The 21866-nt window shown below is 33.7% G+C and overlaps 1 protein-coding gene across 1 annotated transcript in view; it reads left to right on the top strand.

Moving 5' to 3' along the window:
- AGMO (alkylglycerol monooxygenase) overlaps positions 1-21866 on the top strand; it is a 355078-nt gene that overhangs the window by 181119 nt on the left and 152093 nt on the right. The window contains exons 9-11 of the mRNA XM_049785698.1: positions 3899-4033; positions 6892-7008; positions 21158-21240. Of these exons, the coding sequence (XP_049641655.1) occupies positions 3899-4033; positions 6892-7008; positions 21158-21240 (335 nt within the window). The remainder of the gene's footprint in view (positions 1-3898; positions 4034-6891; positions 7009-21157; positions 21241-21866) is intronic.

Below are 21866 nucleotides of genomic sequence, written 5' to 3'. Positions count from 1 at the left end.
TATAATGACTTAAAGTTATACTCATGACAGTACACTTCAAGGGCAAAGAAACCCTGTATCTCTTAGGCCAAGAGAATTCTCTTCCTAATCTCCCCAGTTTTTACTGTGCCTATGCAAAAAAAAAAAAAAAAAATAGCACAAATTACATTCTTTTAATTTTTTTTGTAATTGTTGTGATTGTTGTTGCTTGTTTTTTTTTCCTTTCTTTGCCTTTTGCGTGTGTGTGTGTGTGTGTGTGTGTGTGTGTGTGTGTGTGTGTGTGTGTTTTGATTCATCTTTATTTCAGGACCGTGGCTAGTGTTTGGTTGTTGTCTTTATTGCTATGGTGCTTTTCAGCTTTTTGTTTGTTTTTGTTTTTTTGGGAGGGGGTTGATATTTTTTGTATTATTTTTATGTTTTCTTCCTTTTCCCTTTCTTTTCTTAAACTGATTTTTTAATCTCTAGGACTCCTCCCATTTTTTGCTTGTTTGAATTTTTGCGCCCCCCATTTTTTTCTTTTTTCTATGTTTTCATTTTTTTCTTTTTCTTACCTTCAAACAGAACCACATAACTTGAACCATCTTGTTCTGCCTCACAAACTGAGGGAGAAACCAAGACCAGTCATATGAACATTGAGTAGAAATAAAAAATGATCAGACTTAAACACCAAATCCAAAGCCAACTACAACAGAATCGATACCCAATCTACAATAAGCTAGACACAGAAGGGACCATTTATACTAGCAGCCAGAGGGTGAAAGAAGGGAGATATGGGATGCATGCTGGGAGCAGGAGTAGAGGGAGGACAACATTGGTAGTGGGAATGCCCCTGATTCGATGTTAGTATATACCTAAAATACTACTGTGAATGATTTGTAATCCACATTGGTCAAAATAAAAATTAATAATAAAAAAAATAAATGGCTGGGGCTGGAGAGATAGCATGGAGGTAAGGTGTTCACCTTTCATGCAGAAGGTCATTGGTTGGAATCCCGGTATCCCATATGGACCCCGAGCCTGCCAGGAGCGATTTCTGAGAGTAGAGCCAGAAGTAACTCCTGAGTGCTGCTGGGTGTGACCCAAAAAATAAAAATAAATAAAAATAAAAATAAATGCCCTATTAATGGTTAAAAAAAGAGAAAAATAAAAAATAAAAATAAATTATTATAGCACTCAATTATTTTAATCCAGTTGGGAGACAAACACTTCAATTAACTGATTATGGAGCCTTTTAAATATATTTATTCAAGAATACATAAAATATTTATAAAAATATAAAATCTATTATATCCAATTAACTTTTTCTATTTGTAACCCTTTCTTAACAATTCTGTACAAATATTTAACGCGACCTCACTAAAATGTAATAATGCTTTGCTATCATTTATTCTCATTTTTTCTGTGGTTGATAGTGAAATTGCCCAATTTAAAAAAAAATTGTCTGTGATGCAACTTAGTGTCATAGTGGATGCCTTACATATGTGAGGCCCTGGGCTTGATTGCTGGCACCAAAAATATAATAACAATAATAAAATGTAACAACTACATTCACTCAACTATTAAAAATTTACAAAAGTACAGCACACATCATATCCCATGTAAATATAAGCAGTATGTATTGGAGTCCAAACCTAATATATATTGAATTCACTTTAAATTCAATAGTGATACCTCTATATAGAAACCATATTAAACTGTCTTTATTTCTTTTATATTTATTTTTTGTTTTTGTTTTAGGCCACACACGGTGATGCTCAGGGGTTACTCCTGACTATGTTCTCAGAAATTGCTCCTGGCTTGGGGGACCATATGGAATGCTGGGGGATCAAATAGTGGTCTGTCCTAGGTCAGCCATGTGCAAAGCAAATGTCCTATCACTGCGCCATAGCTCCAGTCCCCATAAACTGCCTTTATCTTTGAGCGAGAGGCATTTTCACTTCACTATTCAAAAGAGAAGAGGGGTGTTTTTTTTTTTTTTTATGACTGAAGTCCAACTACAATCATGTTTGTAATCATGGTGCTTAGAGAAAGATATTTTTTTTTAAAAGAAAAATACTTACCTTTTTCTCTTATTTTCTCTCAACTGTAGGGCTCCCCTCCTGCCTCTTTATTCCTTGATTAGGAATGATTAGTGTCACTACGTATGGCCCCAAAATAAAAAAACAAGGAAAAAACAAACAAAAAAAAAACATTACTACTTTCTTATACATTCACTACATTGCCTTTTTTTTTTTTTTTGAAAAGTGCATAAAACCTCTTTTAGTGTCTTCTGCAAGTTGAAGAGAATCCTCTTCTCATTATATTTGGATATAATTCATAATGCACTTTCATCTCCAAGTTTTAATAGTTTTTAATATTTGAAACTAGTAAATAAGACAGTATTCTTAATTTTTAAATGTTATCATTGATTTCCCACAATTGATCCCAAACATTACCAATAAAATCAGTCTTTCTTTTATTGTTTTTGTTTTGTTTTGTTTTGGGGCCACATTCTGTGGTGCTCAGGGATGACTCTTGCCTCTGACCTCGAATTAGTCCTGGCAGTCTTTCAGGAGCACATGGGATGGAACCCGGGTCAGCTGCATGCAAGAGCCCAACCTATTGTGATATGTTCTGCCACCTCTTTCTTTTTTCCTTAGAAAATGAGGACTAGGAAAGGCACGCCAACAGTGGCTTACTGCTCTGACTCTGTGGGACTTGAGATATTGGGGCATAGCTGAGTCCTCCCGGGTACATGTGGGTGCTGATAATATCTAGGGCTACAACCAATATTCTAGGGGTGTATTTGGTGTCAAAAATTGACTTCAAGCAAGAGTACTATCTCCAGACCTCTCATTTTTCAAAATAAAAAAACAAATGAATACTAAAATTCTAAAATGTGATTTTTGATGACTGTTATTGTTATTGTATTAGAGTTTCAGGATATTTCCATCTGATACATCTAATACTTTCTTCTTCCCTTAAATCAGTTCTCCTAAAAATGTTCTTTATTGTATCACATTTCTAGTTATATTATTTCAAACAATTTTTATTATATTCTTCATGAGTCAGTGAAAATACACAGGTCACATTTTATTCATAGGGAAAAATCTCAGCATTATTATGATTATTCCTATTGTTATCACCATTATAGAGTGAATATAAGCTTCAAAGTACACTTGAATTAGTCGAATTTGCACTAATGTATCTTAGTGCAGAACATATAATTAGTAATAATAGGTCTACTATTATAAATGGTTTTGAGTATTCTTAATATGATGTTTACACGATTAAGCAAGACCATCAATGAGTATTTTTTTCTAAAATATTTAGGCAGATATCCTAGATTTGTGTATATCTGTTTTGAATTAGATATTCATTTAGTGAGATTTTAGAAAAGATATCACTGATCTTGAATACGGAGTTCCTAGAATGCTAGTTATTACTATTAGAAAAAAACTCTTTTAGCTTATTTTTATACTTTATTAATTATCTAAAAATGGTGTGTTTATTTAATTTCTAAATTATATTTGTGGAGTAAAGGATTAACAAGGATTTAATTAATCTTGTAATCATGTAAAAATAAAATAATTAAAATGTAATATTATTTAAATGATAGACAATACATTAGAAACATTTAGTGATTGTATAAATAATATTAAAATAAAATATCACATGGTTTATTGTATTAGATAACTATAAATAATTTTATTTCTTCTTTATTTTTTGTGGGGGCGGCACACCTGGCAGCACTCAGTGTTTACTCCTGGCTTTGCCCTCAGAACTTACTCCTCGTAGGCTCAGGGACCATATGGGATCCTGGGGATGAAATCTGGGTCAGCTGCGTGCAAGACAAAAGCCCTACCCAAAAACGGTGCTATTGCTTGGGACTGGTTGCTGTTTTCCTTAATGTAAATAATCTGTGTTTTAATTCTCCTAGTTTGACTACTTAGTCTACCTTTGCAACAAAGTTTGGGCTACACATGGATTCTTCAATAAGTTATCTGTCATATTTAAAGGACCCGGCTGGAGTCCAGGTAAACCAAGGCTTGGACTCAAAGAAGAAATTCCAGAGGTAAATAATGTTTGTGAGTTTGATGATGATGATGATGATGATGATGATGATGATGATGATGATGTGATATCTGATTGAGCCATTTTATGTCTATATCTTGTCTTTATAGAAATCTGAATTTAAAGCATTCCCTCAGAAATATTTCACCCTGTTCCCAGAGCATTAGTAATGGATCCCATGTAGTTATTGATGGCTGACTCCTTTCTTTCGAACATATGCTGCCTCTTACCAAAGATACAATTTGGTGGTATTGTTGGGGATTGATAAAAGTCAAGGATAATTTCTACATCCATTCAAACTACAATCCCACATTCACATGTGGCTTAGTCGCAGAATTCTGAGAAACAAGATAAAGGAAGGTCTAGAGATAATTCTGCTAAACAGCCCTTGCTTGTTCTGTGCATGAGAAAATGTAGTTTCTAGAATCTAAGGCTAATGTTACAAGAAGATGTATTTCTTCTATTAGGAGATGCCTTTATTCATTCTATAGTTAAGTAGAAACATCAAATACAAAATATTTAATTAAAAGTAAACAAAATAGGGGCTGGTGTGATAAAGCAGCAACAGGGCTTTTTCCTTGCATGCGGCTGATCCAAGACGGACCTGGGTTCAATCCCTGGCATCCCATATGGTAGGTCCCCCAAGTAGGAGCGATTTCTGAGTGCATAGCCAGGAATAATCCCTGAGCATCACTGGGTGTGGCCTAAAAACTCCCCAAAATAAAAAATAATAAAATAATTTGTATTTAATCGTTGAAAACTCAGTGGACAAATTTAATTTCCATCTAGATAATCATATTTTTCCAGAAATTTACAATAAAATGTTTTATTTCTGATCAAAATAACTATCATTATTAGCAACATTGTGGAAGATGTTAATTCCTATTTTATTTTTAAGAATAAATTTAAAGATATTTGTTGGATTAAATTTATTTAACATTTCAAGGATTTTTTTAAAAAAATATTTTTAATAGTCTGTATAAAATATTTTCTTATATTACTATTCAAATACCTGTATTAAAAATTTTTCAGATTCTGGATCTGGAATGGTTGTACAGCATTTGCATTAAATGCTGCTGACCCAGATTTGATCCTCAGCATTGCTTATGGTTCCCTGAGTGCAGAGCCAGGAGTAACCCCTAAGCATTATTGTGTGCATCCCCAAAACAAACAAATAAAAAAAACAAAAAGATTATTAAAATTTTGATTACTTTTGGCTTTATTCATAATCAGCTATATCAACATAAGTTAACTTCAGAGAGTTATTTTACCTTCTAAATGAATCTAGCATTTTATGTTCGATTTTACTTTGTGATTATTCTTTATTTTAATAATAAAAGTCAAAACATGTGGTCAGGGACCCGGAGCAATAGGGATTTCAATAGCACAGAGATGTAGGTGTTTTCCTTACACATGGCTGACCCAAGACAGATCTGGGTTCGATCCCCAGCATACCATATGGTCCCCCAAGCCAGGAGCGATTTTGAGTGCATAGCCAGGAGTAATCCCTGAGAGTCATTGGGTGTGATCCAAAAACAAACAAACAAAAAATAATAATTAAAAAAAAAACAAGTGGTCAAAGGCAACAGAGCTTGAGAACTAATCTACAGAACTCATTTTAAAAGCTCTGGAGAGTGGAGTGGAGGCATGGCTCAGGTGTGAGGTAGGAACATGTATATGTATGAAAGCCTATTATTCACAGTATTGTAAGCCATGGCTTCTCAAATTTACAGAAAATCTAAAAGTAAATAAGATTACATTAAAATATTCCTGGTGTCTAAACCTACATTATGAAATAGAATTGTTTTAGGAAATTAATTCCAATAAAGCAGTGTTTCCCTTTAATAATTTTTATTTACACTTCCCAGAAAACATCTTTCATTTTTATCTTGCTACACTTTCATGTATAATCATGCAAATAAGTTGTAGTATTTTGGGGTGTAATGTGCTTATCACTGGTACCTATTACTCAATTCTCATATTATCCTATGTAATAGAGACTAAAGCAGAATCATGACTCATCTGAAGTGAAAAGCAAGATTTCTGATTTTAACTATTACATGCTTGTCTTTGTTTCTGTAAAGTAAACCAACAGTTCTTTTTAGAAAATAATAAAGAATGGAAGAGAGCTCCATCAATTAGAGAAGTGACATACATCCAGTATGGATACAGATAAAAATCTATTCACTTCACTGTCCTGTTGTGTTAATTTTGTTAGTTCATTTGTTTTATAAAATGGCAGTTTGCAATTAATTTTTGTTTGTTTGTTTGTTTGTTTGTTTCTTTGGGCAATCATACTCTTCTTTGCTCAGGGTGTTTTCCTTGTAGTTCCAAGGAGGCCTGGGGTTGGAATTCTGATTGGCCATATACAAAACTAGAGCCTCCCCTACTGTGTTATATCTCCAGGACCTGGAGTCAGTTTTGGAGAAAAATAAAGAAGCAGGAAAACTTCTTCCCTTTTTTTTTCTTTCTTTCTTTCCTTTCCTCCCCTTCCCATTTTTTTTTTTGCTTGTTTGTTTTACTTTTGGGCTACACTCCTTGGTGCTAAGGGGTTACTCCTGGTTCTATGCTGAAGAATCACTCCTGGCAGTCTAAGGGAACAGAAGGGTGGGCAGTTTTAGAATGCTGTGCTATTGCTCTGGCCTTGTTTTTTTTTTTTGTTTTTTGTTTTTTTTTTGTTTCTTTGCTTTGGGGTCTGTTTATGGGTTTGTTTGCAATGCTCTTGGATTATTGCTGGTGCTGCGAGTAGACAAAAGTTTTTGTTTACTTTATGCATATAATAATTCTGTAGTATGAAGTTCAATGAGACAAATCTGTCAGGCAGAGCACAAAGGCATCAACTCTTTCTTGCATCCTTAGGTTACAGGAAAAGAAGTGCCTTTTTCATCTACAGCGTCCCAGCTATTGAAGATCTATGCATTGGTGCAGTTCCTTCTGATGCTTGCATTTCATCAGGACACCTTTAAAGATCTTGCTGTAAGTTGTGTTCATTTAAAATAGTGTGAGAACAGCGGTAGGGCGTTTGCCTTGCATGCTGCCAACCTAGGAGGAACTGGTTCAAACTTTGTCATCCCATATGGTCCCCTGAGCCTGCCAGAAGTGATTTCTGAGTGCAGAGCCAGGAGTAGCCCCTGAGCGCTGCCGGAAGTGGCCCAACCCCCAAAATATAATAAATAAAATAAAATGGTACTGGAGAAAATAATTTAAAAATGAAAATAAGTTCTTGGTTGTGTTTATTTCTGTGCTATACTTTTAAGCTGAATATATTTACTCTAGGTAAAATCTCATTTTAAAAGCTAATTTTCAGATATTAAATGAACATTGATTATATATATAAATATTCATAACTATGCTATTTATTAAAAAATATATACATACATTTATCTCAATGCCAGAGGCCCTCAACCAAGTCACACGGTACAGCCTAGGTGCTCCATCCTTTTTTCTGGGCTGTGTCCATGGTGACCTCATGCACAGTAGTTGGTCAGAGCTACACTCCTGGGCACTAATCTGCTGGGCCTGAACTACCAGATCCATTGCTGTCATTAATGGCCCTGACCTGAATACTTCTGTGAAGCCCCTTCTCCAAGAATTAAAATAAACGTACGGTTGAGTTAGGATTGGTTTCGCATTTATACTTTATATCAACATCACCATAATTTTCTCCTATTAGAACATTTCTGATTCCTTGATTTTAGGAGAATTTTCAATATATGGTATACATTTATTTTGACATTACTGACTTTCAGAACATTGTTTTTCCTGTAAGAACATCTGATCTCAGTTTAGAATATGGATCATAAGTTGGGCACTGATATCTGGTAAGTCATTTTGAAGCCATATCAGAATATTCCTCTAGTGACTACTTATGACATTTAGGAGTAGTTGAATATACTAGGTACATGCACTAGGTGATGGGTACAACCTCTGATTAAGTCCACCATTTTCTCAACACACACACACACACACACACACACACAGTCCTCACTGCATACTTTTTTTTGGTTAATTAAAGCATTTAGTTTGCAATTTAATATGGAACAACATCAGATCTGCATTATGAGTTAACAAGTATCCACATGTTTATAGACTGTGTTCATCTCAACAGCAAGGATCTTGGGGATTTGGGGAGCCATACAAACATAGACAGATGTTGAGAGTGAGAAAAGCACACAAAAGTGGTAAATTTTAGTGCATTCTTTTAAAAAAAAAGGCATTAGAACAGCTTGCATCTTTGAAAATCTGCAAATGAAGTTTCTAAAACAGACATTTGATTATGAGGTCTTGGGTGGGGAACAGACCAGAACATCCAAATATAAAGGGACTTTCTTTGAGAGACTATGGCAGATTATTTGTAATGCCCTTAAACCCAGTGTCTTTCTTAAACCAGTTTCTCTATTTGAAAATGAACTTAGATAGCTCGGGGACAAGACCATCAAGATATATAGACATTTCCATGCCCCTATATGACATAACACAGAATCTATTACAGGGAAGGAAAGGGTAAATTCATTCATAGTTTATAGTGTATGCTCTGTGAAAGTAAAAAAGCTTATTTCACATGAAGAAAATGACTGTTAGAGTCCACAGATAAGACAGTGGGACATATATGCTATACTATTGCTCACAATCTGGTCAGTATTGACTAATGTTTGAAATTTTGAATTTTTTAATTGTGTGGAATAAAATAAATGAATTTTTATGCCAGACAGAAAATAGAAAGGGACCAGGATTATTTTCAAGTACAGGCTCTGAAATAAGTGCATCAAGATATTTAAATGCGTAGCCATCTGTGAGCGCTTCCAAAAAAAAAAAAGTAAGAATTTATTTGTATGAAAAGATGATATTTATAATATGGTTTTTACAAGATTTTTCTATTGTCATAAAAATCATATGAGAAACTCATGCAGGAAAATTGGACAAAGAGAAATATCTAGTGTTTAAACCCTTTTCAAACTAAAATTAGAGTTCGAGAAAGCTTTATTCTTGACACAATTTAATTTTGAAAGGTATATTTGATTGTTTCCCACACATGCTGTACTAACAGGGAGGAAGGTTGCTCATTTGCAAAATTCTATAGTGCCTTTCTTCTCTCATGAATGTATAAAAATACATGAAGACATTGAAATCCAAAAGCAATATTTTTTTCTCAATTTACTGCAGCCAATAATCACATAGAAAAGTTGTGGCTAACTCATAACTGGACACCCTGCTGTGGTCTCAGGACCTTCTCTGGGACCATATATATAAAAAAGTAGATAAATACTAGTTTTGTTTGCAAGTGCTGTATAAATATCTTTAGGAATTCAAAAGGCAAATAGATGGTCACCGAAACTATGTAAAATTTACATTATTTTCTTACTGAATCTTGCCAGGCATATATTCAACATATTCTATTTAGTTTAGTGATATCACCCACAGACATTTATGTTGATTTTGGTTGACTGAAAAATTAAGATGTCAGCTGCCAGATCCCACTTCTTCGAGTGATACCATGAATACACATTTGAAATGAAATATGGAGTTACTGTTATATTTCCAAAGTAAAATGGCCAAAATAGTGTCTTTCTTTTAAATAATAGAAATGCACAAATTCTACATTGACTGATTAACACGATCTATTGTTCATATATGTATACTATTGTTAGCCCTCAGGATATTCCATAGCTAGTATTATTTATTAATATATTTAACATTAGTGAGGCATTTGAGAATATCCAAATAAATGGAGAAACATTTAAAGTTTATCATTTAAAGTTTTTATTGATGCATGCTCTATAAAACTCTGTGTTCTATGGTTTTGTATCTAGAGTTTTTATATTGGCATGTTTTAGAAGGCTGAAAAAGTATTAGATGTATTCTTACAGAAAAGATGGTAATTGCACAAATTATGTTGCATTTAATTTTTGCATAAAACCTCTGAAATTAAAATCTAGCAGTTATACTGTTTTATTCCAGGGTAACCCTCTGCAATTTCATTTTATATCCTAGCTCTTTAGATGGTTACTGAAGTATAAATGAAAAAAGAGAATTATGACCAAAATGAGCATCAATTATAAAACAAAGTCTCACCAAAAAGTGAAAATAAATGTGTACTACATGAAGGATAATAGTAAAAGCTATATGTCTAGTAAAAAGAAGATGTTAAAAGAAGAAAGTTATCAGATTTAATAATATATTGTTGTCTACTATTGCCATATAGCAAAACAGGAAATTACAAGTCAACAATTTGATTTACATTGGAATAATTAAAAATTGACTTTGAACTAAATATATCTTTATATGCCTAGAACTGACCCAAAATTATTACAGTCAGTAACAATAGCTCTTTTAAAAGATATCATTTCATAAAACATATCTCAAACTGCTTATTATAAATTTATTTAAGTTCTTATTTTGATTTATTAAAACTATATTAGATTTTTAATTCATCTTTAGAAGCTCAAAATTAAATTTTTTTATTAAAAGTAATCCTAATGAAAAATAAATTTATTACTCTGTGATTTTTAATCTCTCTCTTTTTTTGTTCTACATATCTTGGGAATAACTGAAAAGTATATTGCTTATACCCCCACTTGTTTCATAATGTGGAACAATTGTTTTTTGTTTTTTATCCAGTATACAACTATGAGGTCATCTAATCTGGCTTGTGAAAACATGCAATATATTTGGTCTTTAATGAGTTTATATGTGTGAGAGTGTGTGTGTGTGTGTATACATATAATGTGCATGTGCATTAGTTCTAAATGTTTTTTACATGCAGGCGCTAAAATATCCTAGTGTTTTATGATTTCCCTGTATGGATTTCTAAAATTCTATGTAACTCTCCCGTACTTGATACAGTGTCTTCCAAATTGTAGACTTCTTACAAATACCAGCTCATCTCCTCAACATGCAAATACAAATGCTCCCCTAATTTTTCTTTGTATTTGTCTTAGAAAAAATATTTTAAGGTAATAAATTAAGAAAATAGTAGGTGTAAAATAATTTTTTCCTGGTTTTATAGAATTGCTGATCTTTTGCTTGGTTTCTCATACTAGAAATAATTGATAAAATTTTCTATTGTTGTTTTCAAAGGAAAAATAATAAAGTAAAATATACTATTGTAATATGAGAAAAAACTGAGAAACTACTTTTTTACTATTTACACAGAGGTAACTGGATGTTTGTTTGTTTGTTTATTTATTTATTTAGAATTACCTTGAGTTGCAGTTACAAAGGACTTGTGCTGTTCAGGCCTGTGATGTTCCAACACTAGTCCTTTCAACAATGTCCATTACCCTCTATCAGTGTCCCCAGTTTTTCATGAATATTTTAAAGTGAGGATGAGGAATGAGGATTTGAATAAATTAGTAGATTTATTAAAGGGGAAAAGGGGAAAAGATTTCTTAAAGGGAGGTTGGTTCATGTGCATCCTATCTTTTGCTCGCTTGCATTGACCTAGTCTAAGTTCTGCACTGGCTTTTAGAGGTTTAGAAAAACAGGGAGAGACCTGTTTTTCACATGTTAGTGGAAACAAACTAAAATTTCATCATATCATTGGTAGCATCTGACAACCACTTAAAGGAATTGTGGTCATCCTTGGAATGGAATTTTGAGTTATTCAAAATTATGTGCATCTTCAAAGTTTTATTTGAGAAATAAAGTTCGGGATTGAAGCCACACTAGCTGTTTTTAGGACTCTGTCTTGGCTCTGGGCTTAGTGGGGCCAAAAATAACACAAGTGTCTTTACACCCTACTATCACTCCACATCCATGTACATCTTCAGGTCTTTTAAGACAAGGTTAATATCTAACATGAAAGAATTTCAAGGAACCTGGCTAATATGGCCAAAAAGATAATTTGTCAGTTGAAATTATTGTATAAAAAGCATGTGTAGAGCTTAGATTCTTTGTACATATATTAGTAATATATTCTTCTACTTGCTTTATCATATATATCTTCATTTATATATCTTCATCCTTGGTATGACCATAAACATTTCAGTATATATAACATTAACTAGTATTCAGTTCAGTATATATTTATCTTATTTTGAGAAAAATTTGAAGTTAATTTTGTACATCCAATATAATGCACATGTTTAAAATATCTTATTATAGAGAGAATAGATTTTATTTATTTATTTTAACATACCCAGTGTTATTTTTGTTTGTTTGTTTTGTTCCTTTTTTCTTTTATTTTTTCTCTTTTTTTTTTTTTTGGCTCTAGCAAGTGATATTTAGGATTTACTCCTGGCTCTAAAAATTCCTGCTTGAGATAAGTAGAAGATAAGCAAAACACATTGGGTCCTTTCACTTCAGATATCAGAAAAATTTGAACTGTATTGATAAGATGTTTTTGAAGATAATTATTTTGAATCAAAATCATCAAATCTACTTCTCTTTTTAGACATATATAGAAACTTTAAAAATTACAACACATTATATTAAGAAGACTCAGCCATTGTTGGTCTATATCAGTTAGCCAAAATCATGGGGGAATGTACCATTATTGGGAAAATATTTTTAATAAAAAGTTTTATAGAAATGTACTACTAATTTTTGACAGTGTCTGGAGCTAGTAGTTCAATTCTCTTTTTGAAAATGTTAGATGGAGAGATATAAATAGTAGTTCTGTTGACCAGTAGAAATTTTACATGGGAAATTAAGAGGATGATGAATGCTGAAAGGTGTGGAGTAAGCAGAGTGTATGTTTAATTCTTTCTGTATATATGTTGAATGAATCAAAGAATCCCAGTCATTTATGATTGCTTAGGTACCATTTAATTAAATATATCATTTTAGAGCTCATAAATTTTTTTTTTTTTTTTGGTTTTTGGGCCACATCCGTTTGACGCTCAGGGGTTACTCCTGGCTATGTACTCAGAAATCACCCCTGGCTTGGGGGGACCATATGGGACGCCGGGGGATTGAACTGCGGTCCTTCCTTGGCTAGCGCTTGCAAGGCAGACACCTTACCTCCAGCGCCACCTACCCGGCCCCTAGAGCTCATAAATTTAATAAAAATACTTGAGCAGTTCCTTTCTTTTTTTTTTGTTTTTTGTTTTTTGTTTTTTTATAATAATTTTTATTTTGACCAAAGTGGATTACAAATCATTCACAGTATCAGCGCAGCTGTAAAAAGGTTCTTTTCTGTTTTCATCATACAGATCTGGAGAGTGATCCTTGCCCTGGGAAAACTTCAGAAATAAGGGATACACTGCATAGAATAGTAAAGAAAGGTCAAGGTGGAATATACAACCCCTTATTTCCTAAAACTTATAATTATATTTTTCTTTTATATCTTTTGTGATAAAGACTTATAATATATTTAAAGTTTACTTTAGAGTAATAGAAATTTAGCAGCATAGGATTTCAATATCTCACAGAAAAGCTATCGTAGCTTTAGAAGATTTAAAAAAAATGGAAAGAACAAATTTTGGTGCAAACTCTAAATTTTTTTTAAATATAGCAAGTTTTTTTTTATGTGGTTTTTGACTTGCCTGGGCTCTCTGTCCGCTAAGTGTGATCCAAAACAACAACAACAACAACAACAACAAAAAACAATAAACAAACATAAAACCAAACAAAAGTAAAAAATTCTAAATAAAATTTTGCATGCTTTATATAAATGTGCATTTTTTTTCTGTTTTGCTGTTTTGGGTCACACCTTGTGACACTCAGGGATTACTCCTGGCTATGCAAGAGAAATTGCTTCTGGCTTGGGGGGCCACATGGGGATCAAACCAACGTCTGTTTTAGATCAGCAGTGTGCAAGGCAAAATCCCTACCATTGTGCTATTGCTCCTGCCCCTAATTGTGCAAAATATTTTTAATAAAGAAAAGGCTATTTATAATTGCTAAATCTTTTTTTTTCTTCTGCACACCTATATTCAATGCAGTGCTATTTACAATAAATAGCATAACCCAGAAGCCTGACAACAGATGAATAGCTAAAGGAACTGTGATACATATATACAATGGAGAGTTATGCAGCCATCATTAGAGATGAAGTCATAAAATTTTCCTATACGTGAATGTAAATGGAATCTATTATGCTGAATGAAATAAGTCAGATAGAGAGAGAGATAGACACAGAATAGTCTCACTCATTTAAGACATTATTGTAATGACACAATAGAGATAAAGGCTAAAAGGACCAGCTCATGATAGGAAGCTTATAACAAAGGGTGGTGAGTGCATGTAGAGTAATAACTACACTAAAAACTATTATAACAACTTGTATATTCCATTCTCATTCATCCCTTTTTTTTGGGTGTATTTGTCCTATCTAATAAACAAGAGTTAAAGTATGATTTATTTCTAAGGCAGACCTTTTGCATTTTATCACTTTCTAAATTAGTATTTACTATAGTAGATTTGACACACTCAATAAATATTCATAGAAAACAATGAGTAGAAATTAGAGATTAATTAATTTCATGCCTTAATTTGTCAAGGAATATTTGTTTAAAAATTCTATTTTGGTGACCGGAGCAGTGGTGCAAGTGGTAAGGCGTCTGCCTTTCCTGCACTAGCCTAGGATGGACCACGGTTCGATCCCCAGAGTCCCGAATGAACGCATAGCCAGGAGTAACCCCTGAGAGTCAGTAGGTGTGGCCCAAAAATCCCCAAAAAATGGTATTTTGTATTTTTTTGGGAGGCGGGGCCACACTTGTAGGAACTTAGGAATTTCTCCTGACTGGGCACTCTGAAATTACTCATGTCAGGCTCAGAAGGACCACGATGCCAAGGATTGAACCTGGATTGTCTGCATGCAAATGTCTTACCATCTGAGCTTTCACTCTAGCCCCATGGGAATTTTTAAGTATTCATTAGAAATGGCTTTCTAATGGACATTGAGTTCTGTATTGAATGTGCTTTTTTAGACTTCTTTAAACCCAAGTACTTATAGAATAGTTCTGTTTTAATGAATCCATGATATTAATGATTTTTACAATTTAACATTATAAAACAAAATTATTAATTATATATTAAATTCTTTGTATTAGTATTTAATCTTAAGAACTAAATGGTGATATTACTTAATTATATTAAATTTTGTTTAGCTCAATACATTATGTGAAAATATTAAAAATGAATTTATCTTCATAAAAGTGAAATATTAACATAATATTTATTTATCCAAACATATACTGCATACTAATTATATGGTAGACTAATTCATATATAACTTAAAATGTGTGGGCCAGGAATATACTATAGCTTGCCTTACCTGTGTCTGATCAGCTTTTGATCCTGGGAAATTTATATGGTCTACCACATGGAGTGATCCCAGAGTGCATAGCCTCAAGTAAGCACTGATCATCACTCTTTGTGGCCCTTCTCACAAAATAATACAAAATATGATATAACCTCCCATTGTACTAACATTCTAGTGGCAGAATAAAGAGAAAATCCACAAATATTTATGTGAATCAAAGTGATAAGTTGTTTTTAAGATAATACAACAGAATATTGCAAAAAACAGGAGAAGGAACATTTTCAATGAGATGGACACTCAGATGAATTTGTATTCTGTTACTCCGATGTGGGTTAGCCACGAACTAGAACACCGGGCCAGGAAAATTCTATTCTTCTAAGTGGAGGAAAAAGTAAGAAGAAAACTAGAGTGGAATTTCAAGGAATTCCATTCAAGGATTCAAGGAATAAGGGGATTTCTGAACAAATTTAAGAGTGAAAGTGACTACAAAAGGACACAGTGATAACAGAGGATGTTTTATATAGGTCAGATAAAAAACTTTGAGATTTTTTCTAGGTGATATTCAAGACATCAGTAGGATTTAAACCAATACAGTGATATGTGCGACCTTTGTTTTAAGAGAACTTTAGCTACATAACAGAAGTTCAAGTTCCTAAGTGAAAAAAGACTTTCAGAAGTGAAGAAGCTGGTTAGGGGGATAGTTCAACAATGGCTGTAGATTTGCGGTACAACAGGACATTCATTGTACTGTCACAGAGCAACTTTATTCTGAGTCTATTGCAAATAAAATGCTGATATTGATCTGTGATGTATTAGGCATGAGCATTAAAGATTAATAACAAATTTGGGGCTTAATCCTTTGAAAAACTGGAGGAAGTAAACTGGAGAATGTGTCATCTGGACAAGGAAATAAAATACAAGGTATTTTTTAGTGCTCCTAATTAAAACAAGTATATTGTTGAGAGCCGGAAATTCAAATAATGTGTTATATCAGAATGCATACAGTAATAACTAGCTGTTTTGTGGACATATACATGTCATTCCATTATTCATTATGATTCACTGCTAACTCAAGGTGTATATTATTTTTCTTTTCAAATATTACTTATTTTTATTTATTATAGGTTAGGGTGTCAAGCTAGAGTTAAGACAGCATTAATATACAAAATTGCTATATCCAAAAATTATTAAAATACTCTGAACTACCTCCATCACAGTTCTTATATATGTCACTTCTGGTCTGGAGTTTTAGAAGGCCTCCTTTTCAGAGGAGGTCTGTTAGTACAGGTTTAGTTTAGTTTTATTTTATTTTGGTTTTGTTAGTTTTATTTTGGGCCCATATCCAGCTGTCTTTAGGGGTCACCTCTGGTTCTGTGCTCAGAAATAATTTCTGACAGGGTGCGGGAACAATATCAGATGCCAGAGATCCAGGTTGAATCCTGGATTTGACATTGGATGTCAAAATCTAGGTTGGTCATTTGAAAGGCCAACACTCACTACCTAACTACTATGTTAATGAATAGGCCCCTGTCAGTAGTTTTGTCTTTTTATTTTTTTTAACATCGTGATTACAAATATGATTGCAGTTGGGTTTCAGTCATGTAATGAACAATCCTCTTCACCAGTGCAACATTCCCATCACCAATGTCCCAAATCTCCCTCCTCCACACCACACCCCCGCCTGTATACCACTTCTAGGAATATGCCCTACAAACACAAAAACACAATACAAGAATTCCCTCTTCACTCCTATGTTCTTTGCAGAGATATTTTCAATAGCCAGAATCTGGGGGGGAAACCCCAGTTGTCAAATAACCAGATAACTGAATCAAGAAATTGGTTTATCTGCAGAACATGATACTCCATAGTTGTTAGAAAATAGTTTTCATGAAATGTGTCTATATGTGGATGAACATGGAGACTACATAATAGTTCCAGTCATCTTTGAGGTTTAAGAAAAATAGAGGACAGTACACAAAGAAAATAGAAATTAAGACCGGAAAGACCAGCCAATGAAATGAAGCTGGACACAAAGAGTTGTGAATGCAATTAGAGAAATAACTTCATCAACAACCACTGTGACTATGATAGTGAGAAAGAGCAATATATTGCCTGTCTCAAAGACAGGAGGAGAAGGGAAATGGAGGACACTTGTGGCAGCAAAGTTACACTCATCAAGGGTGGTGCAAATTCAATGACAAAAACCCAACAATCAACATGTTTGTAACCATGGTGTTCAAATAAAATAATTATAAAAATAAAGAAATGCTCAATAATTTTTCTTGGTTACATAAACAAGAAGTCTCTGATTCTAAACTGTTTCTTCTTTTGGAATAATATATTTATAAATTGAATTACTGTGAGATGCACAGTTACACAGTTGTCCATCATTGCATTTTAGTGATAGTGGCCCACATCTATCCCTTTACCATCAAAATTCCCCATGCCAATATTTCTCTCAGACATGCACTCTCCATCTTCCTTTTCCCCCTTGGAGTTGGAAATACTGTTACTGAAAGGTACCATGCGTATTACTTTCTTTTAGGCTCATTTCTATTTAGAGTTATAACTTTCAACATTTATTGTCACTGTGATCTCTTTTCTGCCCCAACTGTACTTCTCCACTATTTGTGACAAGCTTTCTACCATCAACCTGTCCCCCTAACTTCATTTCTATGGTATTTGGATAGTATTATTGTACTGTTTCTTTTTTTTTTTTTTTTTTTTTTTGGTTTTTGGGTCACACCCGGCAGTGCTCAGGGGTTACTCCTAGCTGTCTGCTCAGAAATAGCTCCTGGCAGGCACGGGGGACCATATGGGACACCGGGATTCGAACCAACCACCTTAGGTTCTGGATCGGCTGCTTGCAAGGCAAGCACCGCTGTGCTATCTCTCCGGGCCCTATTGTACTGTTTCTTATCCCACAAATAAATGTGATACTTCTACTTTTATAACTTTCACTCTGAATCATTTCACTCAGCATAATTCTCTCCGTATTCATCAATTTTTAATTAAATTGCATGACTTCGTTTTTCCTAGCTGCATCGTATTCTATTCTGTAGGTGTTTCCTTATCTACTTAATTTCTTTATCTACTCATTGGCTCTCAGATTCTTGGGTTTCTTCCAGGTTTGGTGAGAATATAGACTGGTTCATCCTTTTTGCAAACCAATATGGCCATTTTTCAAAACACTAGAAGTTGTGGGGCCAGAGAGATAGCACAGCAGTAGGGAGTCTGCCTTGCACACAGCTGACCTGGGACTAAATTGGGGTTCAATTACTGGTATCCCATATGGTTCCCGAATGTATCAGGAAAGATTTCTGAGAAAAGAGCCAGGAGTAACCCCTGAGCTCTGCCAGGTGTGGCCCAAAAACCAAACCAAAACAAAATAAAAAACTAGAAATTGAGCTCCCTTATGAACTATTTTTTTTTTGTTTTTGGGCCACACCCGTTTGACGCTCAAGGGTTACTCCTGGCTATGTGCTCAGAAATCGCCCCTGGCTTGGGGGGACCATATGGGATGCCAGGGGATCGAACCGCGGTCCTTCCTTGGCTAGCGCTTGCAAGGCAGACACCTTACCTCCAGCGCCACCTACCCGGCCCCATCCCTTATGAACTATTTTTAACATAAATATTTAAACACCATGATTACAAGCATGTTTGTAGTTGGGTTTCATTTATAAACAAAACTAAGTGTTTCTTCTTACAGATCATTGTAATGTTTTAGTTGTGTATGTCATATAATTTCTCCCACACCATTTAAGTCCCTCTTCCCTATAAAAGTAGGAAAATAATGGTAAAAATCACTTTCCTTAACGACTAAATTGATTCAGCTTAAGATAAGATTAACCTAATCAAGCATATATTAATTTTGTTGACCAGTAAATATATTTCTACTAATATTTGTTTCAATGTTTCATAGAAATTTACTGTTGGGTATCACAAACCATAGCATTATAATTTTTGCTTTTCCACTATGCATTGATCTGCCCATTCATTATCTTATCTTACATAATCATATATTCTTACACATTCTAACTTTCTATTTCTATTTTGATACATATCACTACTAAAATATTACTGGTTTGTTTGGGGGATGGAGTGGGCTACATCCTGCCGTTTTTAGGGAATACTCCTGCTTCTCTGCTCAGATCTGGTAGTGTTAGTGTGGGACCAAATGTGATGCCAGGGATTAAACTGTGGTCAGCTGTGTACAGCACAAAAATTATAAGCCTTATATTATCTCTTGAGTTCTAAAGTTTTCTTCAGAATGCATTTTAATTCCATTAGGATTTTAGGGGCTATCCAGGCCTATAGATTTTTAACAGAGAGGTTAAAAAACTTTGTACTGAAATACAATACTGATTCAGAAAATAAATTGGAGATGTTGATCATCATTGTGATTGGTGGTTTTACTTATTGTTTAGAGCTTGGAAAGGACACTTTTAAAAATTAGTTCTTAAATATTTAATTACTCTGGCTATTTGAGGGAAAAAAGAATCAAGCAGTTCTAAGTTAATCAGCTATATCATACCTCTAATAATCTCAGAGACGTGAAATGTAAACACACTGGTTAGTAGGAAAAATAAATGGATGCATATTCAACTTATTGTTTTCATTACCACACTTTCACTCCTAAAACAGGATTTAGCTCTCCCTAAAAATATTTGTGATATAACCTCCACTTCCCCTCAGTTTATACCTATGACTTGTCCCCTCTAAGTCTATTTGTTGCTGTTAGGCACTTTACCACTCTCACAGCTCATGGGCAATGTTATGAAGATTGCAAAGCAACTTATCTTTTGACTATCACTTTGATTTTTTATCATGAAGTACACATAAAGTTAACTAGTCTGAAAGGTTATTGAAAATATTTTTAACATCGTACTTTTATTTAAATTAAAATGTTACGTTTGTGATGGAGAGAGTGATCAGAGGGCTAGAGCTTGTGTTTTGTTAGCTGGATCTCAGGGTTCCATCCAGAGTCCTACATGTATACCTAGTATTTTTTTCTTGGTTTTGGGGTCACAACCGGTGATGTTCAGGGGTTACACCTGAGTCAGAGCTCAAAGTCGCTCCTGTCAAGCACAGGATGCCATATAGGATGCTGGGATTCGAACCACCATTTGTTTGAATCTGCTGCATGCAAGGCAAAGGCCCCACTGTTGTGCTATCTCTCCAGCTCCATTTCACCAAATTTTAAGCTGGCTATAGACCCTAAATAATTCCAGTTGTGGCCCTGCCACAAAAAAATGTCTAAGGATATGAAATGTGTAATATGAAAACTATAAATAAGTAGACATGGAATAAACATTCATTTTGAAGTTTTGCAAGTGAACAAAATATGTTAGTATTTTATGAAGCAACATTAAAATAATATAATGAATCTAAGGGTAACAGTAAACAACTAAGAACGGAGCTTTCATTAACTATGAGTTAGTGTACTATCTCCTTTATACATATATTTGCACATGTAAACACAATTCCATTTAAAAAAAATTTCTACGTTAAAGACATCTCTAAATTTAAAGCACAAGGACTTGATATTAAAGATTGCTTCAGCTTGATGGTATTTATTCACATATATGTAAGTGATTTCTCAATATGATGCTAAATTACCTGGAAGAATTCTGTAAGTTGGACCAAACCAGAATAATATTTAGAAATCACGCTTTCAATAGAATATTATTTTTGGGGAATTCTTTCATTTATTCTCTGAGTGTCCAAGATAACTAAATCATAGTAGAAAAGAAAAAAAATGTCCTCTAAATAATCAACTTTCTAAAAAAAGGACAGTGACAAATGATGCGTCATCAAACAAAATCTTAGGTTCTTCTATATTTGACTTTAACTGCTAATATTGTTTCTGGTCATTTTGACTGAAAAATTAATCAGTCTCTTTTTATACTTGTTTTATAGGTACTGTCACAAGCCACTCTTCTGCTGCGGGTTTGTTTCTTTATGCTGACCTTGATATCCATTGGATATTTTTTGGAAGGAAGGCAAGACTTGAAATTGTTTCATATTATGTAATATAATAATGATTTATCAACATATTTAGTTGTTTAAGTTATAAATAGTATTTAGCAGAAAAAGATTACACTGTGGAATGATGAAAGAAGCCCACATTTATCTAGTGTTCTTAAGATTTTAATTTCTAACTAGGAGGAAACATCAAAATTGTCTCCCCACAATCCATGATTCCAGCCTTAACAATGCTTTTCTGAATTTTGAGAACTGCTCGTTTTGAGGGTTGACATAAAATATTATTCTTTTTCTTTTGTATGTTTCTTCTAAGGATATTATTCATCATCTTATGTAGTATGCTTTGTATTTGGGATATGGTGTTAATATTGATCCAACCCAGAGCTTTCCATATTGCAAGACAAGAAGACTGCAAGGGAGCTTCAGTTCTTTTGTAAATTGAATTGTCACCTCATATTTTGATTTAATTAATTAATCAATTAATGATTGGATGTTTTGAATGCAAATGCCCTACCCTACTCTGCTATCACTCTGGCCTGTCACCCACTTAAAAGTTTATTTCTCAGCACACACTCCCTGAAAATATAATTTTTAATCAAGCAGAAAATGCACCTTAGAATGCACAGCACACTGCAGTTGCTTT

The sequence above is a fragment of the Suncus etruscus genome, chromosome 13, assembly GCF_024139225.1.
Source record: "Suncus etruscus isolate mSunEtr1 chromosome 13, mSunEtr1.pri.cur, whole genome shotgun sequence".
Lineage (NCBI taxonomy): Eukaryota > Metazoa > Chordata > Mammalia > Eulipotyphla > Soricidae > Suncus > Suncus etruscus.
This window is presented reverse-complemented; position numbering and strand designations above follow the sequence as displayed.